The 27,209-nt window shown below is 43.6% G+C and overlaps 1 protein-coding gene across 1 annotated transcript in view; it reads right to left on the minus strand.

Annotated features, from left to right (window-relative positions):
- Positions 1–25,470, minus strand: part of Ehbp1 (Eps15 homology domain containing protein-binding protein 1) — a 38,175-nt gene extending 12,705 nt beyond the window's left edge. The window contains exons 1-20 of the mRNA XM_074109691.1: positions 25,318–25,470; positions 23,929–24,053; positions 22,067–22,162; positions 21,308–21,419; positions 20,146–20,327; positions 18,450–18,567; positions 17,318–17,794; positions 15,732–15,865; positions 13,554–13,686; positions 13,045–13,111; positions 12,808–12,937; positions 11,907–11,970; positions 11,541–11,706; positions 10,906–11,036; positions 10,245–10,406; positions 10,004–10,086; positions 9,120–9,208; positions 6,868–6,957; positions 6,045–6,124; positions 3,097–3,228 (exon numbers count right to left, since the gene is read on the minus strand). Of these exons, the coding sequence (XP_073965792.1) occupies positions 3,097–3,228; positions 6,045–6,124; positions 6,868–6,957; positions 9,120–9,208; positions 10,004–10,086; positions 10,245–10,406; positions 10,906–11,036; positions 11,541–11,706; positions 11,907–11,970; positions 12,808–12,937; positions 13,045–13,111; positions 13,554–13,686; positions 15,732–15,865; positions 17,318–17,794; positions 18,450–18,567; positions 20,146–20,327; positions 21,308–21,419; positions 22,067–22,162; positions 23,929–24,053; positions 25,318–25,395 (2,649 nt within the window). The 5' untranslated portion in view covers positions 25,396–25,470. The remainder of the gene's footprint in view (positions 1–3,096; positions 3,229–6,044; positions 6,125–6,867; positions 6,958–9,119; positions 9,209–10,003; positions 10,087–10,244; positions 10,407–10,905; positions 11,037–11,540; positions 11,707–11,906; positions 11,971–12,807; positions 12,938–13,044; positions 13,112–13,553; positions 13,687–15,731; positions 15,866–17,317; positions 17,795–18,449; positions 18,568–20,145; positions 20,328–21,307; positions 21,420–22,066; positions 22,163–23,928; positions 24,054–25,317) is intronic.
- Positions 25,471–27,209: the final 1,739 nt, after the last annotated feature.

Below are 27,209 nucleotides of genomic sequence, written 5' to 3' on the forward strand. Positions count from 1 at the left end.
ATGAGAAAAAGCGCTTTTCCACGCAGATTTCGAAGGATAAAGAAACCTAGGGACTCGGGAGGTGCAAAGTAATTGTTTATTATAGTTTAACTAGTGGCTTACAGTCACTAGGCGTTAATTAGGCACCCGCTTAAGATCATTTGTATGACAATACGGTATTTGACAACTCCTGATTTTGCCATATCTTAATATTATTATGAAAATATAGATATACAGATACCCCCTTATTCATAAACGACAATCAAACCTATTTTAGTTAAAATGCCGCTAAAATTCGTTTGTCCTTATCTGTCACTTCGACATTTGTATTTGTTAGAAAGGGACAAAGCATTTGTTAGTTAACATAGGCTTGTTAAGTTTTATGAATAAGGGGGTTAGTGTTTAGCGAAGAGAAAATTTAAATCGGTTGAAAATTGGATTTATAGTGGGTTTTTGAAAAATCTATATACCTGTCTTTGTCTCAAACGCTTTTCTCAATGCAGCAAGTATGGCGGTACTGGCGTGTGACGTCACATGCCAGTATGTCTTTCTCTGTCTAATCTTGAATTTGTAATTTTGTAATTTGTTATTTGTAAAGGTAGCTTAAAAATTGTTTTTCTATTCGATAACAGGCATTGTGTAGTTTTAATTTATAAAACATATACAAAATAGTCAAATACCGTATTCAAAATGTGTCCCAAATGATCGCTCGTGCGTGACCGTACCTCCGTGTTGTGTTGTGAAAAACGCTCATTTCGAGGCTTAAAGACTCGAACCCTAAAGACTCTCGAGGCTTAACGACTCAAAGGCCGCAAAGACGGTTCCTTGCATCCATACGCATAAAATAAGCCAATTTAATTGTCAAATATAGTTGAGTCTTTAAGACTCTGGAGTCTTAAGGGCTCGAGTCTTTAAGCCTCGAAAATGAGCGTTATCCACAACTCTACCTCCGTGTTGTCAGCACTCTGCATGACGCCGCGCAGCTGTTTCTCTAAGGCGGCCGCGCTCGTCGATGGCGCTCTGCTCTTTGTCCAACGCTCGCCCGTGACCGTACCCGTACCTCCGTGTTGTCAGCACTCTGCATGACGCCGCGCAGCTGTTTCTCTAAGGCGGCGGCGCGCTCGTCGATGGCGCTCTGCTCTTTGTCCAACGCTCGCCCGTGACCGTACCCGTACCTCCGTGTTGTCAGCACTCTGCATGACGCCGCGCAGCTGTTTCTCTAAGGCGGCGGCGCGCTCGTCGATGGCGCTCTGCTCTTTGTCCAACGCTCGCCCGTGACCGTACCCGTACCTCCGTGTTGTCAGCACTCTGCATGACGCCGCGCAGCTGTTTCTCTAAGGCGGCGGCGCGCTCGTCGATGGCGCTCTGCTCTTTGTCCAACGCTCGCCCGTGACCGTACCCGTACCTCCGTGTTGTCAGCACTCTGCATGACGCCGCGCAGCTGTTTCTCTAAGGCGGCGGCGCGCTCGTCGATGGCGCTCTGCTCTTTGTCCAACGCTCGCCCGTGACCGTACCCGTACCTCCGTGTTGTCAGCACTCTGCATGACGCCGCGCAGCTGTTTCTCTAAGGCGGCGGCGCGCTCGTCGATGGCGCTCTGCTCTTTGTCCAACGCTCGCCCGTGACCGTACCCGTACCTCCGTGTTGTCAGCACTCTGCATGACGCCGCGCAGCTGTTTCTCTAAGGCGGCGGCGCGCTCGTCGATGGCGCTCTGCTCTTTGTCCAACGCTCGCCCGTGACCGTACCCGTACCTCCGTGTTGTCAGCACTCTGCATGACGCCGCGCAGCTGTTTCTCTAAGGCGGCCGCGCTCGTCGATGGCGCTCTGCTCTTTGTCCAACGCTCGCCCGTGACCGTACCCGTACCTCCGTGTTGTCAGCACTCTGCATGACGCCGCGCAGCTGTTTCTCTAAGGCGGCCGCGCTCGTCGATGGCGCTCTGCTCTTTGTCCAACGCTCGCCCGTGACCGTACCCGTACCTCCGTGTTGTCAGCACTCTGCATGACGCCGCGCAGCTGTTTCTCTAAGGCGGCGGCGCGCTCGTCGATGGCGCTCTGCTCTTTGTCCAACGCTCGCCCGTGACCGTACCCGTACCTCCGTGTTGTCAGCACTCTGCATGACGCCGCGCAGCTGTTTCTCTAAGGCGGCCGCGCTCGTCGATGGCGCTCTGCTCTTTGTCCAACGCTCGCCCGTGACCGTACCCGTACCTCCGTGTTGTCAGCACTCTGCATGACGCCGCGCAGCTGTTTCTCTAAGGCGGCGCGCGCTCGTCGATGGCGCTCTGCTCTTTGTCCAACGCTCGCCCGTGACCGTACCCGTACCTCCGTGTTGTCAGCACTCTGCATGACGCCGCGCAGCTGTTTCTCTAAGGCGGCGGCGCGCTCGTCGATGGCGCTCTGCTCTTTGTCCAACGCTCGCCCGTGACCGTACCCGTACCTCCGTGTTGTCAGCACTCTGCATGACGCCGCGCAGCTGTTTCTCTAAGGCGGCCGCGCTCGTCGATGGCGCTCTGCTCTTTGTCCAACGCTCGCCCGTGACCGTACCCGTACCTCCGTGTTGTCAGCACTCTGCATGACGCCGCGCAGCTGTTTCTCTAAGGCGGCGGCGCGCTCGTCGATGGCGCTCTGCTCTTTGTCCAACGCTCGCCCGTGACCGTACCCGTACCTCCGTGTTGTCAGCACTCTGCATGACGCCGCGCAGCTGTTTCTCTAAGGCGGCCGCGCTCGTCGATGGCGCTCTGCTCTTTGTCCAACGCTCGCCCGTGACCGTACCCGTACCTCCGTGTTGTCAGCACTCTGCATGACGCCGCGCAGCTGTTTCTCTAAGGCGGCGGCGCGCTCGTCGATGGCGCTCTGCTCTTTGTCCAACGCTCGCCCGTGACCGTACCCGTACCTCCGTGTTGTCAGCACTCTGCATGACGCCGCGCAGCTGTTTCTCTAAGGCGGCCGCGCTCGTCGATGGCGCTCTGCTCTTTGTCCAACGCTCGCCCGTGACCGTACCCGTACCTCCGTGTTGTCAGCACTCTGCATGACGCCGCGCAGCTGTTTCTCTAAGGCGGCGGCGCGCTCGTCGATGGCGCTCTGCTCTTTGTCCAACGCTCGCCCGTGACCGTACCCGTACCTCCGTGTTGTCAGCACTCTGCATGACGCCGCGCAGCTGTTTCTCTAAGGCGGCGGCGCGCTCGTCGATGGCGCTCTGCTCTTTCTCCAACGCCTCCAACTCGCTCTGTATGTACGAGCCCGTCTCCCGCTCCTGAATGAACGAACGAATTAATTTATTAATGAAAAAGGTTTATCCGAGACACACACATCCATTAGATAAACTCGCCGTCAAGATTTAACGAATGGATTGTTTATTCACGAAACATATTCATAACCATTTACTCATCGTAAAGTCATGTACCCATTGTAAGGTGGCATTAATATCTGCCAAAGCGGTGCGTGCAAAAATATCTGACACGTTTTATCGGCAATAGCAATAGAGTCGTATCAGATATTGACGCACGCTTTGTTATGTCAGATATTGGTGCTGTTCATAGTTATAAAAGGTGTTATATTATGATTGTTATTAGTAGGGCCCGGAATTGCGTGCGGCTATTGACAAATTGTAGGGAGAGAGGACCGCTTTTTATCGATATAATCGACAAATCGATAGTTTTTTTTAAATTTATGTTTTCATTGTATAAAACCTCGAACATTCCGATGATACGTATTTACAGCGGTCAATGATGAAAAAAGTTCAAAATATCGTAAAGTTTAATCCGTTTAAATTGCTTATTGAAATCACTATAATTACGAATACCTTTATATTTTATAACTTGACAAAAGATCCCTCTGAGACCACTTAACGTTAGGTAGCTTGTTTGCCTACCCTTTGATAAAATAAAAGAAAAAATATTGTTTTGTATTCCTTCAGTTCTTACCATAGCCAATATAAAGTATTTTATAATAATATTCCAAGCAAAAAATATATTTACAATTATGTATTAAACTTACAACTTAATTAACAGTTGTCGATTTCGTATTCAAAGTCTATTTCATTGTTAATTTCAGTATCGATAATATCGATTAAAAGCTGTGCTCTCTCCCTACAATCTGCCAATAGCCGCGTGCAAAATTCCGGGCCCTATTGTATTTTTCACCTATGATGAGTTCTGTGACACTTGAAAATTTTGTTCGCAAAATATTTTTTAAAAATAATTTCTAGTTTGAAGCAAAATAACCATAAAAATTTATCATTTTTAATATATATATAGCAATATCAGTGTCCATTAAATAGTCTCCATCGAATACGACAGAAAAATATTTATTTTTCTAAATGACGCAATGTGTGAAACGGAACAGAGTAGTGACGTAACACAACATTATCGGTAATTGCCGCGGTGCATTATTCAATAACAATTAACATTTAGATATTTTAATTTTTTAAACAAAACTTGCAAGATTTTGTAAACGCGGCTATTTGGAACACGGCCGCAGCCATCTTGTGCCTCTTGTGGCCAGTGCTTGTCAGTATCACTGTCAGTACGAGTGCGTCTGCCTTGTATACGAGTTGAGTCTCCATTGCATTTTCTTTGCATTGTATTTTGTTATTGTTCATTTCTGTTATTATTGTTGCTGTCTTTTGTTACTGTTTTTCGTTAGGTTTGTTGTTATTTTTTGGCAAAATGCCGAAACGGTCTAAAAAGACTGTTTTGAAACCCTAGAGTCGGGAGTTTGTAATTCGTTTGAAGGATTATTTTGAGCGAGAACGAGAAAACGGTGTCCCGGTGGGCGGAAAACTGGAAAAACTTTTTTTTTTTTTATATAATGCAACTTCTCTAAAAATAGGCACTAATAACTCGTTGAAAAATCGATAGTTCACTCGATAAATGGTACATCTCTAAAACTTTCAAACTCGAAACGTCACAGAAGTCATCCTAGGTGAAAAATATTATAGTTATTAGTCAGTCTATGATATCCAGTAAGGATACACAATAACAATAATTAGGTATGAAAAGTTAAAGTATTCAATTAAATTATTAAAATGGCAAAATATATAATCGAAAATACAAACTGAAATATAGATGCATAGAAAAAACCAGAAAAATAAGACCGGCGTTGGGAATCGAACCCAGGTCCTCGGCATCCCGTGCCACGTGCTATACCACTACACCACCACTGGACAGTGATACAGACACGAATTTCTCCTATGCACCACATATCTCAGCTTGTTTGTTTTCTTAATTAGTCACTTAAGCAGCGACACTAGCGACATCTATGCTGTAACCCTCATCGAGAAACTTTCAGCACCCCAATGGAACTAACCGCTCACCCGGACAAGAGATGTCGTTATTAAGCAATAAAATTAAGATTGGTTTTTGGAATCTTTTTGTATTTTTTATCTCAATTCAAAAAATTTGGATAATTACATTTTTAAGACGATATTGAGTGATATTTGTATGTAGTGGTAACCTCGCTCATGTTGCGGTGCCCTTGCAGGGCGTCACATGTGATTGTACCGAATTGTAACACGGCACCTGCTGTGTGTTAATGTGATATCCTCCTTAGCCCCACCGTACTTTATTATAAAGGACCAATTAATACTAAGAATAACGACCGAATGTACTTTATAAAGTACAAATTGTTCATTGAATAAAGAGTTTCAAGAACTTTGAAATCTAAACTTGAAACTTAGGTATCTTTAAACGAGCTTAGCAGTCTCTCAAAGGGCCGGCAACGCACCTGTGACACTCCTCGTCTTGACAGGTGTCCATGGGCGTTGGTCTTTGACAATTTGCTTGACACGTTGTCTTACTCCCCGTAGAAGTCATCGGAGTGTCTGCCAAATTAGGTCAGCTTGACAGGTACTGATTCCCTACTAGGTAACGGACCCGGTGTTTGCTTCCCATCAGGTGACCCGCACGCTCATTTTCCCACTCTTATATAAAAAAAAATAACAAAATAACAAAGCTGGTGAACCACGCCCAGGTCTTAAGTAGTATGTCTGTTATAAAAGTCCGGCCTCAAGAGGATATGCAATGAATAAATGATTGTGTAGAGGGCGCTGTGATCGCCGCACACGGTTACCTGTTCCGCGTTCTCCACGAGCGCCGTGAACGAGTGCAGCGGCGAGCGGCGCCGCGCGCCCGGCTCCGCGCCGGACCCTTCTGGACATAAATAAGTTTTTGGTAAAAATTTCATTCATACAAGTTTTTTTTGCTGGCTGTACTTTTTGTTGACTGTTCTTGTATTGTAACCCAAACTACGTTTGCATACCAAATTTCAAGCCGATGCCATTAACCGTTGAAGAGTTCCGTCCTGTGGAGACGATCCTGGCCGGCCTACCAGGACGTCACTACCAGATTATTGTATTGTAACGCAATATACATGGTAAATTTCAAATCAATCCAACTACTGGAAGTTGGGCGAACTAAACTTGCAAGATTTGACTACAGACAGACAACGGGTAAAACTAAATAAAACCTTGTAAAAACAACCAAGTGTAAGTAAGCGCACCAAAGTCAAAGAAGAAGTAAGTCTCTTGTAGCACTTACTCTGGGTTGGCAACGCATCTGCAATACCCCTGGTGTTGCAGATGTTTATGGGCGGTGGTGATCTCTTACCATCAGGAGACCCACTTGCTCGTTTGCCATCCAGTCGAATAAAAAAATATATATTTATTTTCCTGAAATTATAAATGTAAAATTTCATGGTGCTTCGTCTAAACCCATTTAAGATGCTATGTTAGTTACTTGGGAAAAAAAAACTTCCTATTGCAGCTTTCGATCGCTGTCGTAAAATTACGGGTGGGTTTTTTTTACCATTTGGCGGGTTCAATTCCTGGTTCAGACAGGAGATTGGATTATTCAGAAAAATTATAGGTCTACCATGGGTCTATTCTAGGTCATACCTGATCGGTCGGGGCTGGCCGAGTGTCTGGAGCCAGGACTGGAGTGAGAGCTCTGCGACAGCATCGCCTCTATCTGCTCCACGCCGCCCGCTGGCCCGTTTGCATTCATCATTAGTAAGTCTATTTGATGGTGGAAAACAAAAAAGAAAAAATAAGGCGTAAAAAAAGGAAACAATACCTTATTATCGGCACTATAGTTACACATTCACTCACTCTTGTTTGCTGTTTTTTTTGCTAATTACTATTAAATTAAAAAATAAAGAGTGTAAATATATGAGAGAGAAAGGTTGATTTTGAATAAGTTTTTCTTGTCCTCTCTCTCGCTCTCGGATAATTGAAAAAAGTGGCGATAATGCGGCAGTTTACCGTAGGTGCACAAATAAACTTTAAACAAAAACCGAAATCAAAATGAAGTGTAGGTATACTTTTGGTAAAAAAAAAACAACAGAATACTGAACATGAAACTGCCGTGAGACTCACTCATTTTAAATGATAACATGTGCATTGTGCAGTTCATTGACATCTATGTACCATAAGCCAAATAAGTGGTCTATCAATTTTTAAACAAGTTCCTATCAAATGAATATGTCGCTAAAGTTGAACTTGCAAGTTGACAGTATTGGCATTATTTTTTTGTGACATGCAAACGATTATCAACTTTAGGGTTGTAGACCACATATTTGGCTGACGGTACCTTACGGCACTCGATTCGACTCGATTTCAGACGTGAGTTATCAGTTATGTTATCATTTAAAAGGTACAATAAATTATACACACATATTAATAAAAAAATCTATCAGTAATTTCTGATTGACACTGTAACTATAATTAATAATTGGTATTTAGGTGTGATTTAGGTTCTATTAATTGGTTTAATTCAATGAGGGCTATCGTTTTTTGTCTCACTAGATGGCGCACTGTTGCGTGAAGTTTTTAAGTAAGTATGGTTTTGAAAGTCGGTTATTACGGGCGTGAAAACAAAGATTAGATTAAAATCATATTTAATACACCTTAAAACCGTACCATAAAATATCGAGCATGCCACAGTGTTGCATAGTCCCGTTTTGTTCGGAAAAAAGAGGGGACAAAGGTTTCCGAAAGACAAAACTGTCTCAAAACACAGACATTCATTGCCCCGGAACGCATATTTGCCATAATTAATTTCAGATATTGCAAAATATTCACAAAATTATTCTAATTATAAATAAACCCGCGTAGCTCACCCAAAAACTATGAGATTTGACATTTCGGAGACCTCACACTACACTAGCGCCTCTAGCGGCGAATTCATTCGCGATAGCCCTCATTGTCGCGTGACAATTAATGACAACACAACTTTTTACTCGTATAAGTATTTTTATTAACATTTATAATTATAAACAAGAAATTATATTTAGGCTTTTTATTTTTTAGTGGAATTATCCTACTAATATTATAAATGTGAAAGTTTGTGAGTGAGTGAGTGAGTGAGTATGTTTGTTACTTGAAACGGCTGGACGGATTTGGATGAAATTTGGCAAAAAGTTAGTTTATAACCTGGATTAAAACAATGGGAATATCGGAATAAAAAGTAGCCTATGTTTCATTCCAGATGTTCAGCTATCTACATGCCAAATTTCATCTAAATCCGTCCAACCGTTTCAGCGTGAAGGAGTAACAGACATACTCACTCACTCACTCACAAACTTTCACATTAATAATATTAATAGGATATTAGTAGGATAAAAGACATGCCAAATTCAGGAGTTGTCAAATACCGTATTGAGGTCACGCACACACGAACATGTCATGTAATGATATCGGGACTTTGACATTCACTCATTAATTTCATTCATTCTCCATTTGTGCAATCAGTTCTTCATGTAACAGTATGTGTAAAATTACTTTGACTTTAAGGTGTGGCCACATGCAGTCGCTATAAATATAGTGTCATATAGCTATAAAGCTGAAAATGTTCAGCTTTATCGCTGAAAAAAAAAACTTCAATTTCGGCAAACACTTTTTTTTTCATTCACTCCAATTTCTTTTATTTGTACCACTGCCACCACTGCTACTAAATGAGATTAAGAGATCAGCTTCCAAGACCAAGATCATACCTGCAAGCAGCCATCTTGTCGCTGCTGCTCGACGCGGCGACTTGACGCTACTTTTTTGAGTCGCGGGAAATTCAAAATGGGGTCACGTGACCAGATTTATCGCTGTAAACGAGCGTCGAGCGAGTGCATGTGGCCGCGCCCTTATAGTTTACTCACCAGCAGCGATCTCGTCCATGACGGACTGTTTGCTGATGATCTCGACGGTGCCGCGCGGGGACCGCGGCCCGCCCGTCGGCGACGTCGGGCTGCAACAGTGTCCATCGTCAAGACGTGCCGCCCGAAAATAAACGCATAGCACCGTGCAATCGGCTCAACGAAATCGTTTGCGGCATAAAACTCCGTCTCCACCAGAGATGTGCGAGGATGTCAATGGAGGAGGCAAACGTACCGTGTTGTACTGTCGACGTTGTTGTTATATTTTTATTGTAGTTAAGTTGTTCATTGTTACGTTTTCCGTTGTTTTTCGTTCAATTTTGTATTTGAGGATGGACTCCGGTCCGAGTACCTACTTCTCGGTCAAAACACGACTTGTAAAAAAGAAAAAAACATGGCAACAACAGAACTTTATATAATATTTCTAGCGGGCCCATACCTTGAAATCCCCTGAAATGTCACTTTGACAATGACGAAACTTTGTTTACATTTTTTCCGTGGATTAAAAATCTGGGTTTAAGCGACTGAATAAAATGATTTTTACAATACAATACTATAATGACTTTTTATTGCACAGTCACCTGTATTAATAATATCTGCCACGGCGAAGCATGCAAAAATATCTGACGCGTCCTACCGCCCTAGAAATAGAGTCGTATCAGATATTTATGCACGCTATGTTGTGTCAGATATTTGTGCTGGTGACTGTACACTAATGCGCAAGATGACAGACAATGTGTAGAAATATATAATTCCACTGAATTCTATATTTTCTATTTCATATTTTTTTCTGTATATTGGATGTTTAAATCTCTCTCCGTCTCTTTTTTTCCCCTGCTGCTGATGAATATCGATAAATAAATAAGTAAATCGATATTATTAATTACCTTATAATACCCGCTCTAGCGTTGGCGATCAGCTTTTTCGCTCGCTCTCGCAGCATTTGTTGTCTCTCTTCCTCAGTCATTGGCTATGGGAAAAAAGTGCTGCATTATTGATAGAAAATTTACTCAAAGAATAAGGTCTTAATTTTTTAGTGTCAAGAGATCTCGTCGGATAAAAAAATAACTCTTAGAATTTACTGTATTTATTTTTGTAGCTGTAACAATTCTGTCCATAAGCACATACCTTTTGCGGGCTCAGATCTCCATTCCTAATCCCATTCTGTTCCTTCTCGTCCTTCTCCTTAGACTCTTGTCGTTTCTTCTCTTTCGCTCTCGCCTCGCGCTTCGTCGCCTCCAGGAGCTGTCTCGCTCGCTCCTTCAGCTCGTCGTGCCGCGACAACAATTGCTTTAGCCAATCACGTTAAAGCGCGGGCCAATCCAACCAATGACGGCGTAGCGTTTAATGGACCAATCAGAGCGTCCCGTTTTCGTCCAATAGCAAGCGTATCACACATTTTTAAAGCGATGTCGGTGGATGATATGTGGATGGGGAAAAATAAGTAATTTTTAGACTAATGCACTCTAAAAAACTTGAAAAATAAGCGATTAATAATGTATGTATTGTTGTGATTCCCTTCTACGCGCCAGAACAATGGGACCCCACAATTTTGTAACTTACAGTTTCACAGTCTTGACAAAAAAAAACAATACACAGTACTTGAATATTTCTCAGTTACCACAGCAGTTGTCAACTTCTGTATTAAGAAATGTTCAAGCATATAAAAGCCAATAATTTTACACTCAATTCGATTCCCAAAAACATACCTACAATTTAAGTCAACAAAAATTTCTTAGAAGTTCCAAACAAAACAGTAAGCCATAGCGTACGAAGTAAAGTCACTCACCGGTGTGGGTTTCGGTAGCTCCGGCGTTGTTTCTTTTATGTGTAACTTCTCTGTTTCTTGCTTTTCTGTGTCTTGCACTGACAAGGGATCGGATATCGCTGGTTCTATTTTTGGTTTCGGTTCAGGAGGTTCTGTGGAATATTAATAATAAATAATAATGAGATGGGAAAAACGAACACGTTCAATAATAAAACTATAGATTTTAATGATACGATTTTATTATTATAACTTTCCACGAGGTTCATTTCGGGCGCATATCGTGGTATGGATCATCACGCGAAACTCAGATCCTGTGAATTGTAGTCCATTATCTACGAACACGGTGTCAGGACCTTTCCAAAACTGTAGCCAAATAAGCAGTCATCCTAAATTATGCGAATATGCGAAGTCTATATATTATTTCTAAAACGTCCAAACCGATTATGAAACTTGGCTAACCATCGTGAATAAACCACTACTTACTGTAGACAAAAAAACCCGTATCTAGATACATTTGTAAGGCCTAGAATAGAAACCCTGCCTTTATCCTACTAATACTATAAATGCGAAAACTTGTGTATGTGTATGCGTGTGTGTGTGTGTGCGTACTCTTTTATCCTAAACCGGCCGGACCAGATTGTCGTGTAAAGGTATACCTGTGTCGCTGAGGCTGCGTGTGTGTGCACCGTTGGCGGTCGCGAGGGCGGGGGCGGCGGCGGGGGCGGCCGGGGCGGCGGGGGCGGGCGGGGAGTCCTCGTCGTCGGAGCCGAACGGGTCAGTCAGCTCCTTGCGTGTCATCAGGCGCGCCGGCCGCGGCGGGGACTGCACACAAATGGAAAGGTTACACGCTGCAGTTCATTTACTCTGCCTTTCCACTGGAGGAGGGCGAGGGAGTAATGCGGAGTAGACGTGCGGACTGGGTCTGTCCATAGTCGCGAAGCTAGATAGAGATAGATAGCTAGTAGGAGAAAGGAGGTACATATATAATTGTATAAAAGTCAGCTAAACTTATTGTTAAATACCTTCTCAGGAGTATACCGCTCTTGAGACTGTCGCGAGGGCACGGATACTTGAGATTCTTGTGACCTGAAAAATAAACATATTGATTTAAACACTATAAGAACAAAAATAATTTACATTATGCAGTTTTTTAGTGTGTGTTTTCGAATATCTATGAAATAATCAAAATCGTTTTTAACTTAAAAATGAATATACATATTAGCGAATTCGTATATATCTGCCCCGACTGGCGATCGAGCCTGGGACCTCAACTTTTAAAGCCAGGTTCTCTAACCACTTGGCTATCCAGTCATCACACATTGAAATTGTCGTTGTCATACTGATTTTTATTGTTCCCAGAACGAAATATGCTTTACGGTATTACCACACCAATCGATCTATTTGTGGTAGGTTTTACTGATCGACGGATACCGGTTGAAAATGATTGATCGACTGCCGATCGATGGTACATTTCAATGTCGATCGATTGGTGTGGTAGATTTAGTCGATCAACGCCCACCCAATCGATCGGTATCGGTTATCGATCGGTGACATTGATAATCAATCGATCGATTGGTGTAGTAGAATCATTTTATCGACGTCCAATTCATTGAACCATCGAGCGTTGGCATTGATCGATAATCGATGAATTGGTGTTGTAAATCAGTCGAGCAACGCTACCCAATCCATTCTACCATCGATCGGTGGCTTCGATCAACAATCGCTGGACTGGTGTAGTAGAATCAGTCGATTGAAGTCCAATCCATTCAACCATCGATGGGTGGCATTGATCATCAAACGATCGACTGGTGTGGCAGAATCAGTCGATCGACGTCACCTAATCCATTCTACCATCGATTGTTGACAGATCGATTAGTGCGTTAACACAGCCAGAACCCAGTGGCCCTACTGTACAGTACTGACCCGGGGCGCGGGCGTCCCTCCAGGTTGCGCGAGCGCCGCGTGGCCACTTCCCGGCTGAACAGCTCGCGCGGCAGCGACCCGTCCGTGTCGTGACGACCCACCAAATAGGACGACTCCGTCTCGTCGTTGCCTGCCAAAACAGAACGGACTGTATTACTGAATCTGTGGAGACAAAGTCAGTGCTCAATCTCTCCATAAAACACAGTCGTACCCAAGAATATACGCAATTGAACTCACCCAGCTGTTCGACTTGCAGCTCGTTGCCGGTAAAGTGCGCCCGCAGTTGGAACAGATACGTCATTATCTAAAACAAACACATTTAATAAATACCAGACGAATCGTCACACAATTTCCCTGATATTTTTTTCTAGGCTTCCTCTCAGAGAGAGAGACTAAGGCTGTAGTTCTCACGCAGGCCCAGAGCAGATTGGAAACCCCATTGGAGATGCCGAGCGTGGCGCTCCCTTCTGTATACTGACCGCGAGCCTGTCGGGCTGTCGCTTGCACACGTCGGCGGCGGTCAACACCTGCGAGATGCCGAGCGTGGCGCTCCCTTCTGTATACTGACCGCGAGCCTGTCGGGCTGCCGCTTGCACCCGTCGGCGGCGGTCAACACCTGCGAGATGCCGAGCGTGGCGCTCCCTTCTGTATACTGACCGCGAGCCGGTCGGGCTGCCGCTTGCACCCGTCGGCGGCGGTCAACACCTGCGAGATGCCGAGCGTGGCGCTCCCTTCTGTATACTGACCGCGAGCCTGTCGGGCTGCCGCTTGCACACGTCGGCGGCGGTCAACACCTGCGAGATGCCGAGCGTGGCGCTCGCTTCGAGCGCTACCCGGAGGTTCCGCTCGCTTTCTTCAGGCTGAAGCCCGGAGAAGTCTCTGTAAGCAGACAAAAATAACCATTAATAACCTAACCATAAAAATTTAATTTTTAATACAAGCTTTTTTGCTGACTGTACTTTTTGTTGACTAAACTTGCATTGTCACCCAAACTACATTTGCATACCAAATTTAAAGTCGATGCTGTTAACCGTTGAAGAGTTATCTTGCGGAGACGATCCTGGCCGGACTACCAGGATGTCACTACTAAATTATTGTATTATCATGCGATTTACTTAAGTATTCAAAATTTCAACTCAATCTGACTACTGGAAGTTGGTCAAATTTAACTTGCAAGATTTGATTACAACAAACAGACAACGGGACACGTGAAAGTAAAAAAAAAACTTTCCGATAAAATATGATGCGAAATCTACAAATCAATAATAAGTCAGGAATTGTTATTGCGTTAGAAAAATGGCCTTGCGTGTCCTAGTAGGCGGGGCATAAAAACCGTGTTCTGCGCGTCACTTGACGTGCATCTGACATGGCATCACGCGCGCAAACCAATCCCTGGTTTGTTTCTGAATTTTAACCAAGCAAAAAGCACGTCTATTTGCAATCTCGAAAGTGATTCGTATTTGAATCACAAGTTTTTTGTTTAAAGTATGGCCAAAAAAAACAATCTTAATTTGATTGCTTAGTAACGATATCTCTTGTCCGGGTGAGCGGTTAGTTCGAATGGAGTGCCGAAAAAGTTTCTCGATGAGGGCTACGGCATAGATGTCGCTAGCGTCACTGCTTAAGTGGCTAAATAAGAAACAAACAAGCTGAGATATGAGGTGCATAGGGGAAATTCGTGTCGGTACCGTTGACCATCAGTGGTGTAGCGGTATAGCACGCGGTACGGAATACCGAGGACCTGGGTTCGATTCCCAGTGATGGTCTTATTTTTCTGGTTTTTCTGTGCATCTGTATTTCACTTTGTATTTTCAATTTAGGTTTTACGGGATGACCGTAAAAGTAAAAATTTGGAATTTAAATAAAAAATACAAAAAGATTCCAAAAAACCAATCTTAAAGTATGGCCACTTTTTGAGTGGAATTTGTTCTGAGTTACGCTTCCTGACTTATTATTTATGTATTTTTATGAAAGATGAATAATTATTATTATTATTATAATTATCGCAGTTATGCACGAATTGATTGAACGAAAGTAATGTCATTTAGATATTTTTGTTCGAAAATGACAATGCGAAGTGTATTCAAATAGGTACGCACAGGGTTCTCCTATGGTAGCCCGAAAAAATTTAATCCTATTTTCACTACCACTAATTTCACTAGCCCTAAAACAAAGAAGCCGAACTTTTAATTTTCCTAACTATTTATTAGCCCTAATTTTAACATTTCGAAATTACGTGGTACCTAATTTCAAGCCCTAACATAAAAAAGCTGAAACACTAATTTTCGTCAAATGTATTGATTGGAATACCTTCATTTACTTACTGTAATTTAGCAACATATTGAACGGCGTCCAACCTACTTTCCTAGTGAGAGTTATCCTGGCTGCTATAAAAAAAACCTAACATCGAAGGCTAAGGCGCCTTAGACTTCTGAACCTAAACTATCCAAGTCGCTTCTGCACTCGAACCGCTTCTCTCGCTCGCACAAATTTTGAAGTTCCGCGTCGGTCAGGCGCTCCGCGCCTTGTCAAAAGTCTAACCTAACCTAACCCATGCGGATATAATTTACCTAATTGAGTATTTGTTTTTCATGTGCAATGATTAGGACTTATGGCTATTAGGTCTATTAATCATTAGGAATAATCATTGTAAGTTTTAGTAATATTAGAGCATTTAATGTTTAGTACAAGTAAACATTAGGATGTAAAGCTTTAGGACTAATAATCAATTCGGACATACCATGTTTAGCTGTCATGATATTAGGGCCAATGAAAATTATATCTAACGTTGGTATGCCTAGTGAAATTAGATTTTATGATACTCGGGGATGAACCTACGCACAGATACCTTCATTCAGTCATTCGAATCCATTCGTGCCAATTGTCGTGAATCGAGCAGTTCATCAGTAAGGTTGGTGACATACATGAGATCAGGCCGGAAGCGGTGTATGATGGCGCAGAGGGCCAGGCCCGACCGGAAGCTGGTCGTCAGGTTGGTGACCCGACACGCCTTGTACTCCGCGGTGACGGCTTGGCACCACTCCAATAGGTCTTGTACCTGACGAATTGTAACAACTGCTATGTATTAATGTTATATGCAATGAATAAATTAACATGACAGAATGGCTTTACAAACTAAGTCACCCGAACAATGTTGAAAATGTGAAAATTGGTGGATTTTTTTTTGCTGGTAAATATAGCCCATGTGTAAGATTGTTTTGAATTGGTCCAGTAGTTTTTGAGTTTATTCGTAACACACATCCAAAAATACAAATCTTTTCACTTTTTAATAAATATTAGTATACTGGTATATAAGTATACTGGGATAATATTTTCAAGGGTATTGTAGACGGTTCCATTTTTTGTTATTTTTTTTTGGAGTCGGTTTTACTTTTTTCTTAAAAAATTCTTTCTTTATTTCTCACTTTTTAGTGATTCGTAGCCAAGTACATCTCACAACGATTCATGAAGCCCAAACACGGCTTAGTTACGTTGTTTTATAACAGAGTTCCGTTGCCTACCTTCCGGCTTCTGCATCAGATCAGTTCGAAAAAATCATTAACTTATAGCTCCCTTCTTGTCGCTTAATCTAGGTATATTAATCATGATCGTTTCGGTTTGTCTCATGACGAGCGAGCATTACTTAGCTTTGACGAGTTCCATTGGTCATCTATGGTCTTCTCATCAGATCCAGTTTACCAAATGATACTTCTGAATGTAAATGCTTATGGGTGTAGTTATTGTACGACCTGGACAATGCTCGACCGATTTTGGTACGACCTGATAATTCAATCACATTTCACTTGGAACACGGGTCGAGCTTTATCACCCTGTACCGATAATGTACAAGGTGCTATTGGACAACCTGATTTTGTACGACCTAATAATCGGAGCACACTTTTGACAGAAAGCATTCGCACGATTGATCATGTTTTTCGTGTATACCGAATATTAATAAATTTAGTAGAAAATAAAATAATTTGGTCCTGGCGCTTCGCCGGCCGCTGCCGCGGCACGCTCGCTATTGGACCATTGGACCTAACACAACCTAACACAAATCTATGGTCATTCGATTCGATTGGATTCCGATTATAACGACGTACAATAACAGGTCGAGCATTAACAGGCCGAGCAAAAATTTGGACATCCTAATAATGTACGACCTAATATTGTACAACTTGATAATTATAATCCAAAAATTTTTCGTATTATCAGGTCGTACAGTGATGGCTGAGCAGTATAGGGTCGAGCATTACTGGTCCCCATGCTTATCTTAATGCTAAAAATGCCAAAATCGTCATAGTTGTCCCTATAAAATTTGAAGTTTTGCCCTCGATTTCCCTAGGATCCCATAACCTCAGAAGAGTACCCTTTTGAATAAAAAAACAATTTTGAAAATCGGTCCACAATCGACTGAGTAATCGGTGAACATACATAAAAAAAAATACAAACATTGGAACATAGAACCTCCTCCTTTTTTTGTAGTCGGTTAAAAAATAAATAAGCTCACCGGCGTTTTGTCCTTGTCCACCCTTCCAGGCACCAACTTCTCCTCCCCAGTAGGAGTTTTATCCGAATCATCCTTCTCATTCTCATTTCTGTCCAGGGCTATACTATTAAAATTAGATTTCAACTCCAGCGGTTTCAGATTCGTTCGCGAAATCATCTTTGGTTTGAACATTACATTTTTGAAATTCTCTTGGGGGGTAGTCACTTTGGGGGTGGACGTCTTAGGTTCGCATTTGAGCGTTAGTTTGTTTAAAAACTCATGTTTTTTTGGTATGGTGTCGATTATTTTGAGGTCGTTGGTGGGAGTCTGGTCGGAGACGGGTGTGGAGGGGGTGATAGGGGTTATGGGGGTGAGAGGGGCGGTGGGGGTGCGCGAGTTGTCGAAGTTGAGGCTCTGCACGCTGTTGGGGGTGGCTGCTATGTCGCTGTTGGTGAGGCTTTGGGTCATCTCTTCCATCTGCTGCCGGAGATCGGACATCTGAGGACAATATTTGTTTAACTTAAATATACTTTAAGTGGCACACATTGGGAAAAAAACTGGCTAAGTCCGAGTCGGACTCGCGCACGAAGGGTTCCGTGCCATTATCTATACAATATTAGACATTAGAAAAAAAAACGGCAAAAAAATCACGTTTGTTGTATGGGAGCCCCCCTTAAATATTTATTTTATTCTGTTTTTAGTATTTGTTGTTATAGCGGCCACAGTTCCAAGGGCATAACCTGTGAAAATTTCAACTGTCTAACTATCACAGTTCATGAGATAAAGACTGGTGATAGACGGACGGACGGACAGCGAAGTCTTAGTAATAGGGTCCCATTTTTACCCTTTGGGTACGGAACCCTAAAAAAGAGAAAAGATGTGCTAGAGCTGGATATATAAAAAAATACTTTCAGCCTTTATACAATAACGAAGGCATGGCTGTCGCGAGCTCTTGCTCTATAAATAAAGTTAATACGCATATATTTTTTAGATTAGCCCAAAAAGTGAATTACCAGGTAGTTTCTATCAAACTAACAAAGATATCTGTCGAAGTTAACGGAAATCAAGAGAAATACGGTGTATAAAGCTAGCCAATATAGACAATGGCACGAGTATATTCAACGAAAGCTGAATGTACAGTCAGAAAGATTACCTGTCTTGTAGAATTGTCGGACAGCGTATAATCGTCCTCGTCCAAGTCTTCCAACACGGCGATGTCAGAATTGTTGTTCACAGAGAGCAACGACGCCAGCGACTGCATGTCTTCGTCGCTGGAGAAGAAACATATGAAGAGAATCAACTTTTAAACCAGGGCCAGAAGCTCATTGAAATTCATGAGACAGACGGAATATAGTTTTAAATCATTTGACAACAGTCGCATGTAGAACCAGCAACAGATTTTCATGACTAAATTGTTGCAATACAATAAAAAAAAAATTTGTATTTGTTTTATTAGTGTTATTTATTATTATTTTATTAATGATTAAATATAATGACCCGGATAACTCACGTCTAAACTCGAGCTAAACTCGATTTAAGACGTGAGTTATCCGGGTCATTATATTTAATGAGTGAGTCTCACGGTAGTTTCATGTTTATTAATGATTTTTTTCATTTTCTGGTAAGTATGCTTTGTAATTTAATTCGGATTTGTTTTGTTTATTTTAATGTAATTTATGTGAATGAAATAAAAATAGTTGAAGAAAAGAATATAAATATGAATGTAACACTATGTTTAAGACTATTGCGGTGATTAATAATTTTATGATTTGAATTCGGGTTTTGTTCCGAAATATCGAGCTTCTCTAAAAACAAGGTACGGGGAACAAAACCCGAATTTAAATCATAAAATATGGATTTTGCTATGCCCGCGCCCTTGTAGGGTCCATGTTTGTATTGGTTAGAATTAAGAATATATTTTAAATATCATGGTTGGTATATAAATAAATGAATACTGGCCACGTGGCCTGCAGTTAACAGAATGACCAAAAAGCAAATTTACTTATTAAACTTAATAATCAACAAATATAAATGTCAGTTTTTCACTCACTTCCAGTGGTCAGATTGACTTGAAATTTAGCATACTTATGTAAATCAAGGGAAAATGACTTGAGCTTCTATGGGCGTGTACATGAAAAACAGGGTCGGTATTTCCATGTCGGTATTATCCGTGCCGGGAAAGAGTGTCACCCTAAATCAATAAATAAAAAAATAAATCAATCAATACTCGATTAATCACGGTCAGTTTTTATGTAAAAAAAATATCTGATGGCATCCTGGTAGTTCGGCCAGGACCGTCTCCGCAGGAGGGAACTCCTCAATGGTTAATAGCGTCGACTTGAAATTTGGTACGGGATACTTTAGATGACCAAGACAAACGAACGAAGATGAGTAAGACAGCCGGTGAAATTACTGGCACTTGAGGTATACCATCTTAGGCCTCTAGGTTGGTAACGCATCTGCAATCCCCCTGTGTTGCAGGTGTCTATAGGCGGTGGTGATCTCTTACTATCAGGAGACCCACTTGCTTGTTTGCGATCCAGTCGAAGAAAAAAATAATACCATGCAAGTACGGTCAACAAAAAAACTTGTATTAATAACCTAACCAACAAAAAGTTGGAAAATCCCCGACTTTGTCACTTCAAAGTTCAATATCTCAAAAATGGCTAAACCGATTTAAATGAAACATGTCTAAGAAACATCGCTAGAAAACCGCATTCAAATTAGTCCACCCGTTTAAGAGCTACGTTGCCACAGCCAGACACACATAGCGGTCAAACTTATAACACCCCTCTTTTTGGGTCGGTGGTTAAAAATGACATTATTTAGATCTATGTAGCAGTACTGACGTGGCCTGCCCCTCCCTTAGCAGCACGCAGTGCAGCGTCAGATGCAACGCGGCGGCCGCTATCTTGGAGCTGGTGGGCTCCAGCGTCAGCATCAACGCGCGTTGCGACGGCTCCAGGGAGGCGTATTTGCGCATGTTGAGAGCGCATACCGCCAGCCGGCGGCGCTTGCCCGTTGGAGACACCTGGGACAGATATTTGACGATGACATAATGAGCTATCTCCTACTATTTATATTTTGGTGAGAGTGCGCAGGAATTACACGGTTTAATTCCTCTATCTCCATTTTACCAATGGATATCCTGGCCTGACTTGATAAGGTTTAATTGTTCGAAAATGGTTAAACTGAGCAAGTGTTGCCATACATTCTAGTGTGTATATGTCTTTATTTTATGTGTTTAGTTTTAATGGGTCCCACTGAAAAACAGCGTTGTGGCTTGCCGCAACATTATGCTGAGGTCCCAATTTATACTATTCGATGTTTTTTTTAAATTATTATTTCATCCTAACGTGTTTTTTCTGTGTATCGAATAGCAGCATCACGTTGACATCACGCAGAAATCTCCTGATTCCTCCTGGCTCCTGGTTAGTTCCGAAAGAGTGTGACGTCTGTCTACGCAACATAGATGTCGCTAGTGCTGCTGCTTAAGTAGCATAGTAGAAATAAGCAACCTGAGATACCTGGACCTGGAAAGGACCTGGGTTCGATTCCCAGTGCTGGTCTCTTTTTCTGGTTTTTCTATGCATCCTTGTCTCAGTTTGTATTTACGATATGGTTTCACGGGATACCCGTAAAAGTAACAAATTTGGAGTTGAAATAAAAAATACAAAAAGACTCCAAAAAATCAATCAAAATAACGGCCCTATCGATCAAAACTTTAGGCATGCGCTATAGGAATCTCCCGTACTCGGTATGCGGGCCCTATTGACCAATTAAAAAGGTTCATGCTTCATGGAAATCTCCCGGATGCCGTATGCGGGCCCTATCGACCAATAAAAACGGTTCCCCGAATGCAGGCCGTATGACATGCTTCATGGAAACCTCCCGTATTCCGCATTACGGCCCTATCGACCAATAAAAACGGTTCCCCGAATGCGGGCCGTACGACATGCTTCATGGAAATCTCCCGTCCGACTGCGGGCAATGAAATGCCTTCGTACTCACATCTTCCAGCACGAAGGTCCAGTCCTTGTCCTCGAGCTCGTTGGTGCGCGCATCCTTGAACAGCGTCACGGCCACCGTCTGGTTGGCCGGCACGACAAACACCACGCTGCCTCTGCAACAAACAAACACATTTTAAAGCAGGACTTAAAGGGGCGCCTGAAGCCTATACCAGGGCGCCGGACTTAAAGGGGCGCCTGAAGCCTATACCAGGGCGCCGGACTTAAAGGGGCGCCTGAAGCCTATACCAGGGCGCCGGACTTAAAGGGGCGCCTGAAGCCTATACCAGGGCGCCGGACTTAAAGGGGCGCCTGAAGCCTATACCAGGGCGCCGGACTTAAAGGGGCGCCTGAAGCCTATACCAGGGCGCCTGATGCCTATACCAGGGCGCCGGACTTAAAGGGGCGCCTGAAGCATATACCAGGGCGCCGGACTTAAAGGGGCGCCTGAAGCCTATACCAGGGCGCCGGACTTAAAGGGGCGCCTGAAGCCTATACTTTCTAGAAATTTCCCAAAACTTGGGGGCGCCGTGGAAATCTCGCCCAGGGCGCTAGAACTGCTAATACCGGCACTGTCTGGTGGAAACAGCTGAGCGAAGCGAGGCGAGATAAATGAAGCGTTTCTATTGGTTCATGAAAAATACATTCCTCGCAACACATCCTCGCACATCTCTGGTGGAAACAGAGCCATAGAGTCGTATAAGATATATATGCACGCTTTGCTATGTCAAATATTGGTGCTAGTGACTGTACGTGTCCTTACTTGAGGGGGTCTTTAAGCGAGGGCTCCCATTCGACCGGCTCGGTGATTACGCGCCGCGACCGCCGCGTCCACACTATGGACAGCTTGTTCGGTTTCCTGGAAAAAAGAATACCAATATTGGGATGTTTTCGAGGGAGAATTATTGCAAAATCACGTGGACTAGTTGCTATCGTACACTTATGTAGGGAACTGAACATAATTAACTTGAGTCGCATTGAGAATTGCAGCGTAAAGTTATATACAAAATTGTGCGAGCACCGCCTAAAAACATCCTCATTTCCTCATCGACTGCTGACGTATTGACCGTCGCCGACGCTGTGCGTTGCGTTCAGACGTCGATCGGAATGTTGACGCTGACTTTAGACTTCGTGTATAGCATAAAATAGAAGACCATAGCCGTAAGCGCGGTGTAACCAGCCGTTGCCGCGCTGTCGCTTAACGGCCCACGCTAGCTGCCGCGGTTTACACGGAGCTGGTGGACGCCTAATGAGAAATAGTATGAGCACCGCTAACTGCGAGCGTAGCCCTAAGATCTGCTTGTGGTTACCATTTGCAGTAGCGGCGTTAGGGTAGGGCGCGGTGAGGCGACCGCCCAGGGCGCCGGACTTAAAGGGGCGCCTGCAAGCACCCATTTTATCCTCTCGCTCATTGAGCAAAGCCTAAAGGTCAACAGAGTGTCTGGAACTCGGCCGCGCGCTTGTTGACCGCGCTGTGACGCCTAAGGTCTGGTTGGAGTTACCATTTGGGCGTGGTGTCGAGGTCGACGCGGTGGTGGGACGCGGTGTATTGGAACTCGGCCGCGCGCTTGTTGACGCGCTGAGCCGTCAGCGCGCTGTGACCAGCCGTTGCCGCGCTGACGCCTAAGGTCTGGTTGTAGTTACCATTTGGGCGTGGTGTCGAGGTCGACGCGGTGGTAGGACGCGGTGTATTGGAACTTGGCCGCGCGCTTGTTGACGCGCTGAGCCGTCAGCGCGCTGTGACCAGCCGTTGCCGCGCTGACGCCTAAGGTCTGGTTGTAGTTACCATTTGGGCGTGGTGTCGAGGTCGACGCGGTGGTAGGACGCGGTGTATTGAAACTTGGCCGCGCGCTTGTTGACGCGCTGAGCCGTCAGCGCGCTGTGACCAGCCGTTGCCGCGCTGACGCCTAAGGTCTGGTTGTAGTTACCATTTGGGCGTGGTGTCGAGGTCGACGCGGTGGTAGGACGCGGTGTATTGGAACTTGGCCGCGCGCTTGTTGACGCGCTGAGCCGTTAGCGCGCTGTGACCAGCCGTTGCCGCGCTGACGCCTAAGGTCTGGTTGTAGTTACCATTTGGGCGTGGTGTCGAGGTCGACGCGGTGGTAGGACGCGGTGTATTGAAACTTGGCCGCGCGCTTGTTGACGCGCTGAGCCGTCAGCGCGCTGTGACCAGCCGTTGCCGCGCTGACGCCTAAGGTCTGGTTGCAGTTACCATTTGGGCGTGGTGTCGAGGTCGACGCGGTGGTAGGACGCGGTGTATTGGAACTTGGCCGCGCGCTTGTTGACGCGCTGAGCCGTTAGCGCGCTGTGACCAGCCGTTGCCGCGCTGACGCCTAAGGTCTGGTTGTAGTTACCATTTGGGCGTGGTGTCGAGGTCGACGCGGTGTATTGGAACTTGGCCGCGCGCTTGTTGACGCGCTGAGCCGTAAGCGCGCTGTGACCAGCCGTTGCCGCGCTGACGCCTAAGGTCTGGTTGTAGTTACCATTTGGGCGTGGTGTCGAGGTCGACGCGGTGGTAGGACGCGGTGTATTGGAACTTGGCCGCGCGCTTGTTGACGCGCTGAGCCGTCAGCGCGCTGTGACCAGCCGTTGCCGCGCTGACGCCTAAGGTCTGGTTGTAGTTACCATTTGGGCGTGGTGTCGAGGTCGACGCGGTGGTAGGACGCGGTGTATTGGAACTTGGCCGCGCGCTTGTTGACGCGCTGCAGCCGTTTCCACACGGACGCCATGCGCGCGCCGCGAGAACTCAGCTGGGGACAAACAGGCACGTCATCATCATCATCATCACATCTTCAAAACACATCACATCATATTTTTTGTATTCATCTGACGAACCTTTTGTTTTTTTTTCAGAAGGTAATAGATGAATCTATCTGATATTATCTCTCTGATCATCATCATCATCACGAGATGCGATTATGCGTTTAATTAAACGCACGGTCCTCTGCTTGAGAGGGCATCTATTAAACCACTAGCCTATCACAAATGTGTGCCAAATAACAAAACTATTCAAGCAACTTATTGCTTAATTTCGATTGAGGATTGAATCCTGTTAAAAAAAAAAAGACTCCAAAAATGAAGATTCTTATTTCATCTTTTTATTGTTAGTTTTGACAAATCTGACGCGTTTATCAAGCGAACAATATTTACTTCTTTTTTTATATATATACATGTTATTTATTAAAATCCCTGTGTCATCACTTCATTTCCTATAAATACCATTCATATTGCGGATGTTTATTTCACATAATTAGCCATCACATAGTAGCCTTTCGTCACTACTTTAAAAAAAAACTCTTACCTCAAAATGGTCAATTTTTTCGAATGAACTTTATGATCATTACGTCAATTTTGTTGACATATTGATTTTAGATACGAGATTTTTTCAAAGTAGTGACGCTTTGTTGTTTTTAGCCATACGATACAACTGAACGGGGAGAGGCCTATATCCGACAATGGTTTTTCTACGGCATGATGATACAACTAATATTGAACCTTACCACCCGGTAAAGGACTTCCTTCGACTAAACTATCTAACTCTTTTGCATGGCGGGCTACTCCGAAATTCGAAAATCGAAGGTTCGTGTCGTTCCGACCTTCTGACACTTAGGGGCTGTTTCACCAACCATTGATTAGCGTTGACCGACGATTAAATGTGATGCCGTCTACGTCTATTCGAACAAAACAAATAGAGACGGCATCACACCTAACCGCCAGTTAACACTAATCAATGGATGGTGAAACAGCCCCTTATACCATTTAATACAAGAGTGAGAGGGATGGTACGATACGAACTTCGATTTTAGAATTTCGGAGTAGGCCCTCTGGTACTTAATACACGAATCCGTGCCAAACGCTTTTAGTTGTATTTTTTTTATTGAAATTAACAGAATTTGTGCTTTAACTGATGAAACTAGAATGCAGAATTTTTTCACTTTCCGCATACGAGGGGTTAAGTACGATGTGTCTTTTAATTTACCTCCTTTAAAAATAATTAGAAAATAAATATAATACCTTCCTTTTCTCCTCATTCAAGAAAAGAATAGCATTATGTTTGAGTTTCAACCATCGCTCTCTGACAGTAATGCTCATAGTCACGTAACAACACACATTTGTAAACAACACTCAAAACAAAATAATCTAAGTAATCACACTTGACCAACACTTTAGTATTATTATTTTATAATTTATTTATATTATATTGTTTAAACACGTATAATAATGCGCAGGATAATACAATAACTATTAGTTGGTTACAACAACACGAGGTCTTCGACTCTTATCGGCGAGCTAGCCGGTTGCGGCGGGTTTGCCTGTTGCGGTTTCACATTTTTAAAGACGGATTTAATTAACCAAATTAGGGATCATGTACAAAGGTAGTACTATTAGTTTTAAAATATGACAGATTACTCTTTCGCGCTAAAAGTATTGGACTTTATACTCCGATTCTCCGCAGGATCCATACTGTTTATTTATTTATTTCCACATACTATATGCTTACAGTATAGTATAGACCAAAGCGCCTAGTAATTAAGTTAGATAATACATAGACAATAAACCAAACACGTAGGATAGGACATAGAGCAATTAAACTTATATAGGTAAGTACTAAGAATTAAAATTATACACGACTCGGGCGCTAGTCCTTTATGAAACAGCTCAAGTCGTTCAGTCTTTTAGTAAAACGAACTCAATCTCATTAAACCCTTCATTTTAAACCCGAAACCTTGTTCCACAATGCAATGTCGTATGGAACATCACGGTGGAATCCTCAGTAGATTTCCACGCCACGACGTCGCGTCGTATCGTCTCGTGTATAAGTATATATGTGTGAGCCCAAACGTATTCAACGAACCGACAAACTCCCCTACCATTCGCCCATATCTACTCAGATCCTTCACAGATAACATCCAATACTGATAAATTTATCGGCGCTACATGTGCGTAATGAATGAGTCGATTACCGCAATATGACAGCTGCGCCGGCGACGGCGGCGGCGAATAATAGGTCAAGTTTAGGTGAAGAATCCCACCATTACATAATTGAAATACAACCACCTTGCCTTGTTTTTTCGCTACTCTAACACGCAGCGCCGGCCCTACAGGGCTACTACGAAACTCGAAACTCGAAGTTCGTGTCATGCGGTCCCTCTGATACTTATACTATTTAATACGAGAGCGAGAGGGACGGTACGATACGATACGAACTTCAAGTTTCGTAGTAGCCCTGCTGGGGTAGAACTGGAGCGGTCGCTCTTGGCGCCAGGCGGCAAGGGACGCCATCTTCCAGTTTCCAGTGAAAAATAAAATTTTGATGGCGCCTCTTGAAAGGCGCGGAAGCGGTGTCGACAACCTCGCTCTACTCTGATCAAGAGCTAGAGCCAGCGCTGACCACACGTGTACGATAGCTACGTATGCGCGACTGATATATGTAATATAACGTTTTATACTTTCGTAATTTTCACACATAGTCAAATTGCCACAAACACTCACAAATACTCGTGACCACGGCCAGTGTAATGTGGTCGAAACATCGAGGTAAATATTACTCGTGTGTTTTAGCGCGATAAGGATGAGTCCCTGTTTGTGGGTCTAAACTAGCAAAAAAAGTCGATCGTTGTCTTTGTCGCTCTCGAAGTCAATTCCGCGGCGATATGGACGTGGAGAGACCCTATTGGTACTTACATTTTGATGTCATGGCATTTTTTAGATCATTGCACAAAAATTTAAAGTAAATGTCGGTATCATACATATAAGTACAGTACATATGAAATATGTGTATTTATAAAAACGAATCCAGCCAAAACTCTTCAAGACATACCTCGGAAAAAAACAGCATTGTCTAGCCAAAATACGTTGTTTGCCAAATATTGATATTAGAGTAGTTCATATCAATGAAGTAAACG

This window comes from Choristoneura fumiferana, chromosome 29, assembly GCF_025370935.1.
Source record: "Choristoneura fumiferana chromosome 29, NRCan_CFum_1, whole genome shotgun sequence".
Classification (NCBI taxonomy): domain Eukaryota; kingdom Metazoa; phylum Arthropoda; class Insecta; order Lepidoptera; family Tortricidae; genus Choristoneura; species Choristoneura fumiferana.